At 47.4% G+C, this 8,119-nt stretch overlaps 1 protein-coding gene across 1 annotated transcript; it reads left to right on the top strand.

Moving 5' to 3' along the window:
- The first annotated feature begins 4,872 nt into the window (after window positions 1-4,872).
- Window positions 4,873-6,969, top strand: Vrtn (vertebrae development associated). The gene has a single exon (XM_090345389.1). The coding sequence runs from the start codon at window positions 4,873-4,875 to the stop codon at window positions 6,967-6,969; it is 2,097 nt and encodes a 698-aa protein (XP_090201515.1).
- Window positions 6,970-8,119: the final 1,150 nt, after the last annotated feature.

Below are 8,119 nucleotides of genomic sequence, written 5' to 3' on the forward strand. Positions count from 1 at the left end.
TGCTCAGTCCTTGAGTTCAAGGCCCAGGACTGACAAAAAAAACCATTAAGAAGCTAGGCTCATCTCAAAGCTCCAGGATGCCTGTATCTTTTCAAATGAATCATTTAGAGAAGTTTGGGTAAGAAGAATGTCGGGGTGGGTGGAAGTATGGCCTAGTTGTAGAGTGCTTGCCTAGTGTGCATGAAGACCCAGATTTGATTCTTGGTACCACATACATAGAAAAGCTGGAAGTGGTGCTGTGGCTCAAGTGGTAGATTGTTAGCCTTGAGGAAGGCCCAAGGACAGTGCTCAGGTCCTGAGTCCAAGCCCCAGAATTGGGGAAAAAAATAAATAAAAAGACTGTGGGTTGGGGATTTTGTTCAGTGGAAGTGTACTTGCCTGGAAAGTGCAAGGCCCTGAGTTTGGTCTTCAGCTCTGGAAAAAAAAAAAGTTATCCAAAACGAAAAGAAGAATCTTGGAGCCAAACTGCTGAGGCCTTTTTTTTTTTTTTTTTAATTTTTTTAAATTGTAATGTATAGAGGGGTTACAGTTATATTCATCAGATTGTAGTTGCATTACTTCTCACAGATTGATACCCCTTTTCATGTTTTTGTCTCCATTTTCTTCCCTCCACTTCTGGGTTTTGTAACTTTGTGCTAGTTAGGTTTTCCTGAGAAAGCTGCTTAATGTCCCTTCCCTCTCGCCAGGTGTGGACTGGGAAAGGCGATGCTTAGTGGGCAGGTGGGATGGACTTGGGGCTCATATGGAGGGAACGTGTGCACAATATTACCATGAAAAGCCTGAAATCCAAAGGTTTACACCTACGAAAACCCATGGAAACTTGTTATCATGCAACAGAAAGTTAGTCTCAGGAAACAGGCTCACAGAGTGAAGCTGGAGAATTACCTTGACCATTTAACTGGTCTTTTTTTCCCTTGAGATTTTAGTTATCTTAACGTGAATGCATATATGGAGCAGTCAGTAAACGGTGACTAATTTTGTTTGCAAAGTATCTGGCAGAGCACTCATTTATATGCAGCTAAATAACGGGCACTTAAGTGACATCAACTAAAAATACAAAACAAAACAAAAAGGCAACAACAAAAAACCCTGCCATCCTCTCTTGATAGGATGATTGTCTACCAGAAGGTAAAAGCTCTTTAGTGTGTGTTTAGTTTGTCAGGGCTCAAGTGTTTACTGTGTAACTATAAAATACACAAATGATGAAGAGATTAAAAACCCAAATCCAGTTGGGCGTGGTAGTATATTTGACTAATCCCAGCACTGGAGGCTGAAGCCAGAGGAGAGCTCAAAGTCAGCCTTCTGTACTCAGACTGTCTCAGGGGAAAAAATAAAAACGGCAGAAAGGCTGCAATCTATATTAAGTACTATTATACAAAAGAAATTTGGTAGGAATCAAACATCCTTAATACATAATAAAGTGTACATCTCCACGAAGTCTACTGCTGGGAAATTTTACCCAAAGGGGATCGAGATTATCAATGCTTAAAAAGCTTTATTATCAAGTAAAATCCTGGCAGGTGTTCCTTCAGTGTTTTAAAATGCTTTTCCTGAATCTTGATTTTACAGTTGTGTACATTTGCACAGCGTCTCATTTCTAATTTGAAACTGTCCATAAAGAGAATCTGGACACTGAAATTAGGATGATTAGCTGATCTTCTAAATGTGGCCAGTCACTAATTGGCTGAAGTAAAGGGAGGCACTGTACCCTACCCTGGATGGAAATTTAAACAGGGGAATACAAATTACAGATCCTAAGGAGCATGTGATTTCAGCTACGGGGCATCCTGTTGGCTCACAGGACCTTGGACAAAGTAGGCTGTCTAGAATTCTCTTAGTTTCCCTATCATTTTGTAAATAGGGGATAAAGGTAATAGCCACCTTAAATTCCTGCTGTCTGGTTTAGAAGCTTACATGTTGGGTAGCAATGTCTACCCTGGGGATAGATATAGCTTTTGTTTCTGGTCTCAGGACCCTTGTGAGCTTTTATTAATTTACCTATTGTACTACTAAGGATCACTTTTAAGATGTGAGCAACCTTTTGTTTATAACTATCTTTTGTTTCTATCACTGTAAATTGCAGTCAAATTTTAAACGGAGCCATAGTGGTGGTTCAGGTTTGTATCCTAGCTAGTCAGGAGGCTAAGATTTGAGGATCATGGTTCAAAGCCAGCCCAGACTGGGAAGTCTATGAGACGCTTATCTTCAATAAACTACTCAGAGAAAACTGGAAGTGGCTCAAGTTGTAGATTGCTAGCCTTGAGCACAAGCTCAGGAAGAGTACTCAGGTCCTGAGTTCAAAACCTAGGATCAGCACAAGGAAAAGAAAAAAAAATTATATGGAGAAACTAAGGAGCAATGGCTTACATGCTTGAAACCTTGAGTTTTGCCCTGAGCATTGCAAAAGTGAAATAAAACAGTAACAATCATTGCCTTAAAAAAACAGAACAAAACAGAATGAAACAAAAACAATGAAAAAAATATAAGAATTTTTTTTATTTTCCCCAATTCTGTAAATACCTAATTTCACAGAACAGACAAGCTTGTAGGTTGTCTTCTGTTTTTTTTTTTGCCAGTCCTGGGCTTGAGCTCAGGGCCTGAGCACTGTCCTTGGACTTTCTCAAGGCTAGAGCTCTTCCACTTGAGCCTCAGCACCACTTTCGGCTTTTTTCTATGTATGTGGTACCGAGGAATTGAACCCGGGTCTTCGTGCATGCTAAGCAAGCACTCCACCACTAGGCCAAACTCCCCGCCCTGTCTTCTGTTTTGATGCTTGCTAAGATATGATCTCTGTGTGTAGCCCCAGGTTGACCTTGAACTTAATCTTCTTCTGCCTCCCTAGTGCTGGGAGTACAAGCATGTATACCCAACTTTTTCTTTTGTGCAGGTACTGGGGCTTGAACACAGGCCTGGGGCATTGTCTGTTGGCTTTTATTGCTCCAGGCTGGTGCTTTTTGGGTGATTAATTAGAGATAAGAATCTGATAGACTTTCCTGTTTGAACTGGGTTCAAACCATGATTCTCAAATCTCAGCCTTCTGAGGAACTAGGATTACAAGTGTGAGTCCCTGGTGCTCACACTTTTAAACTACGAATGGATTTTTTTTACAATGTGAATAGCCAGATACTGTCACCTGTTATTTGAGAAGCTCAGCTCATTGAGTGATACAGCCAGTGAATCGATGGAAATGTTGAGGCACCATGTTCATTAATATATCATCGGTCTTACCAGGAATCTGTCACCACTGGGGAGCTAGCAAGCTTACTGTAATGGAATTAACATTTTCTGAAAACTTATTTTTGAGATGGGGTCTAACTGTTCCTACGTTGTGAACTCTTGAGCTTTAAGCAACCTTTCCACTTTAGCTTCCCGAATGTCTGCATGTAAATGTACCTAAATTTTCCAATTCCTAATTTTAAGTGAAACTTCCAAAGTTTTCATGGGCAGCAAATAGTTATCTTCCTTGGAGTGACAGCCTCACTTCATTCACTTTTGCTAAAGTGAAGACAGAATTCCAATGCTAAAAGCAGCTAATTCATCACACATGCAAACAATGGTCCAACTGAGACATTCATCCTGCTCAGTATGCAGCCAGTGGCTCTTGAGTGCTCTCCCGATACTGAGAAGACACTTACTTAATGGATAATCTTCACTGTTCTAAAACTTTTTCTCTCTCTCCCCTCTTACCCTTTCCCTGTGCTTCTCCCTCCTCCCCCCTCCTTTGCTTATGAGATTTGTTATGCAGAAAACTGCCAACTTGAGCCTCAACCCCTGGCCGTTTGTATGCTTTCTAATTTTTCTTGAGTGATTGTGTGGGGCTATCCCCAGACCACAATGCCCTTATATACAGTCTCCCAAGTAGCTGGAGCTGGGACCAGGTCGCCATAACCTTTTACCCCCTTCCTTAGGCTGGCCTCCCACTGTGATCCATCTGCTCTCCTTGTAGCTGGGATTATAGAAATGAACCACTGCATCCAGTGTTAAGAACATTTTGTTGTTGTTGTTGTATGCGGGGGGAGGGGGGGTGGGGGGGGTCAGAGGAGGGGAGTGGAGAGAGTCTGGTCCTGGGGCTTGAACTTAGGGTCTTGGCACTGTCCCTTAGCTTTTTTGTTCAAGTCTGGTACTCTACCACTTGGACCATAGCTCACTTCTGGCTTTTTGCTGGTTAAGTAAAGATAAGAGTCTCATGGATTTTCCTTTCTGGGCTGGCTTTGAACTGTGATCCTCAGATGTCAGCTTTCCCTGAATAGCTAGGATTACAGGCATGAACCACCCTTGTCCAACTAGGTTCAGTAAATAAGTGTGTGTGTGTCTATCTATGTCTATGTATCTTTTTTTTTGCCAGTTGTGAGGCTTGAATTCAGGGCCTGAGCACTGTCCTTGGACATTTCTCAAGGCTAGAGCTTTACTACTTGAGCCACAGCACCACTTCCAGCTTTTTTTCTATGTATATGGTACCAAGGAATTGAATCCTGGTCTTTGTGCATGCTAGGCAAGCACTCTACCACTAGGCCAAACTCCCGGCCCTGTATCTTTTATCTGTTACTTTCATTATTTCTCTTATGCCTATAATGACCTCTCTAAGATAGGTTATTTATGATCATTCTCATTTTACATTAAAGGAAGTGGAGCAAAAGTTGCTTGTCTAAGGTGGCCAAGCTAACATCAGAACCAAGATTCAAAGCCAAGTTCCAGAGATGAAGCCATCCTCTTCTTAACAACCTTGAACACCTAAACAAACCCAAGGAAGCAGTTAGCTAGCTATTACTTGCAATGGAGAAAGTGTAGGAGTAGACGAGGCACCGTTGGTGTGTGTGTGTGAGTGTGTGAAGTGGATACTTTATTCTGACCTCTGCACTTTTCCCTTTCAGGATGACTTCTCGAGATGAGCTGATACAGCAGGTGCTACAGGAGCTGCAGGAAGCAGTGGACTCCCAGGGCCTGGAGGGTCTTGTGACTGCTGCACTGGAGGCCAAACAAGTCTTGTCTTCCTTCACCCTTCCCAGTGGCCGGAAGGATGGCCCGGGGCTCCATCTGCTGGAGGTAGACTCTGTGGCTCTGAGCCTGTACCCACAAGATGCCCCCCGGAACATGCTGCCCCTGATGTGCAAGGGTGGGGGCAGCATGCTGTTTGAGGCAGCCAGCATGCTCGTGTGGGGAGACACGGGCTTCAGCCTGGAGCTGCGGGCGCGCACGGTGGTGGAGATGCTGGTCCACAGGCAGTATTACCTGCAGGGCATGATTGACTCCAAAGTGATGCTACAGGCCGTGCGCTACTCCCTGTGCTCGGAGGAGTCACCCGAGATGACCAGCTTGTCTTCTGCCACCCTGGAGGCCATCTTTGATGCAGACGTCAAGGCCACCTGCTTCCCTGGCAGTTTCTCTAACGTGTGGCACTTGTACGCCCTGGCCTCTGTCCTTCAACGCAATGTCTACTCTATCTACCCGATGCGCAACCTCAAAATCCGACCTTATTTTAACCGGGTCATCCGACCACGCCGCTGTGGCCACATGCCAGCCACGCTGCACATCATGTGGGCTGGCCAGCCCCTCACCAACCACCTCTTCCGCCATCAGTACTTTGTCCCCGTAGTGGGACTGGAGGAGGTGGAGGTAGACGGGGCTCCCCACCCTGCTCCGGGGCTCCCACCCCTGACCCCACTGCCACCACCAGCCAAGACCCTGGAACTGCTCACCTGTCAGCCTGGCCTCAGCTACTCTCACCTGGAGGAGCATCACCATGTCACCAAGAGCACCTTCTACCGCTGGCGCCGGCAGTCGCAGGAGCACCGGCAGAAGGTGGCCACCGGCTTTTCTGCCAAGCACTTCCTACAGGACAGTTTCCATCGCGGCGGGGGCCTCGTGCCTCTGCAGCAGTTCCTCCAGATCTTCCCAGAAGTCTCCCGCTCGACCTACGATACCTGGAAACACGAGCTGCTGGGCTCCACTGCCGAGCCTGCCCCAGACCCTGCCCCGAGGGAGGGGACAGCCACGGAGAAGGTGCCCACCATGGAGAAGGTGCCAGGGGAAAAAGCTGCCAAGAGGCCAGGCTGCTCCCCACTCACGGGGTCCGGCCTAGGAATGGTCTTAATGCAGCAAGCCAAGTCCTACCTGGAGCGCTGCATTGCCCTGAACACAATGGTGCCCTACCGCTGCTTCAAAAGCAGGTTCCCTGGCATCTCCAGGTCCACCTACTACAATTGGCGGCGGAAGGCCCTCCGGAAGAACCCCGGTTTCAAGCCAGCCCCGCTTGTTGAAGTCCCTTCGGCTCCCCAACCAGTGTCTGTGCGGGAAGAGACTCTTCCCCCTTGGAAGGGCGAGGGGGCAGAACGGGTGGAAAAGGCCATAAGTAAGGGGCCCCCAGCTCCCCGACAGCTCTTGTCCCCCTGGAGGGCCCTTTCGCGTTGGCAGAAACGCCTGCGGGTGGCCGCCCGCAAGCAGGTGCTGAGTGGGTATCTGCCCTTCTGTCGCTTCCGTCTCCGTTACCCTCATCTGTCACCCTCTACCTTTTGGGTCTGGAGGAGTCTTGCCCGGGGCTGGCCCAGAGGCCTGTCCAAACCCCATGTGCCAGCTCCATGTGTGGGCACTGGGGGGCAAGAGGCTGTCAGGGATGTGACAGCTGTGAAGACCCTGCCTGGAGGAAGCCCGACAGTCGGGGCATCCTTAGAGAAGGATCCAGAGGAAAGCCATGGAGAGGGGGCCATGGCCTGGGTGGAGCCCCATAGCAAGTCCTTGTCTAGCCAACCTGTGGTGGCAGCAGTGGGTGTCAAGGATAGCCAGTTGCTGGTGGTGGACGTCCCCACCACGACATTCAAGGCCCAGGCTAAGCTGTTCCTGCAGAAACGTTTCCAGTCCAAGAGCTTCCCCTCCTACAAGGAGTTCAGTGCCCTCTTCCCCCTCACTGCCCGCTCCACCTACTACATGTGGAAGCGGGCTCTTTATGAAGGCCTCACCCTTGTGGATGGGTGATGGTGGAGGAACTGAGGGGGCTGAAAGGAAGAGGAAACTAATTTGGGAAGGGTCAGGGACTTGACTCGTTTCCTGGCTTGGCCACTGAGCCCTTTGGCTACAGGGACTTTGAGGGTATATTTGTGTTATTTCCTGGCTCTAGGACAGAAAAGAGCCAGAAAGTCAGTCACCTGCTCTGTTGTCTTTGATTTCTAGCTGGTTGTTGTTGTTGGTGGTGTGTGTGTGTGTATGTGTATATGTGTATATGTGTGTGTATGTGTGCGTTTGGTTGTGGGCTTGAACTCTGGGTCTGGGCACTGTCTCTGAGCTGTTGAGCTCAAGACTACCCCTTACCCCTTGAGCCACAGTGCCACTTCCCATTTTCTGGTGGTTAATTGGAGATAAGAGTCTCATGGACTTTAGTGCCTGGACTGGCTTTGAACTGAGATTCTCAGGTCTCGGCCTCCTGAGTAGCTAGGATTATAGGCGTGAGCCACTACCTGACTTGGTTCTGTTTTTATAGTTGTTTTTTAGTTGCTTTGTTTTGATTCAAGTGGATTGGCTGGGCTCCCTCACCAGTGTTGGCAGCTGTATGTTTGGGTGGGAGATAGTGAAAGATGGCTAGGTAAGGCTGCTTTCTGCTTTTCCTGGGAAGAAGAATATTCTAGCATGGCCATCTGTCCCATTCTGGGGAGAATACGCCTTCAGTTACTTTGGGGAGTGGTACCCTCTACTCAGATATTTTCCAGAGGAACATTTTTTTTGGTGCCAGGCTCAGCATGAGGAGCAGAGTCTAGAAAGAATATTGATGGCTTCTAAGGGAGATTGTTGATACACACAGGATCACAGGTTCAGGCCTGGTCCCTGCCAAGAATATGGAAGGGGAGTAGAGAAAGGCTTGTTGCATTTGCTGGGGAGGTAAAGTCTGAGCTTTGAGAGGCACAAAATGGGCATGAAGAGACTGAGTTTGCATTTTCTAAGCGTAAAATTGGAAAAACATACCCCAAAGAAATAAAAGTGATACATTTCCCACCTCCTATGATGTTTGGTTTTTGTTGGCTGTGACTGTTGGTTCTAATAATCCTCTTTGGCATATGGAGATTGAGTGCCCACTTCTGTCTTGATGATGAGATGGGCTCATGACAAGGGTTTGGGGCACAGAAGGAATTAC

This window comes from Megascapheus bottae, chromosome 14, assembly GCF_031878675.1.
Source record: "Megascapheus bottae isolate mThoBot1 chromosome 14, mThoBot2.hap1, whole genome shotgun sequence".
Classification (NCBI taxonomy): domain Eukaryota; kingdom Metazoa; phylum Chordata; class Mammalia; order Rodentia; family Geomyidae; genus Megascapheus; species Megascapheus bottae.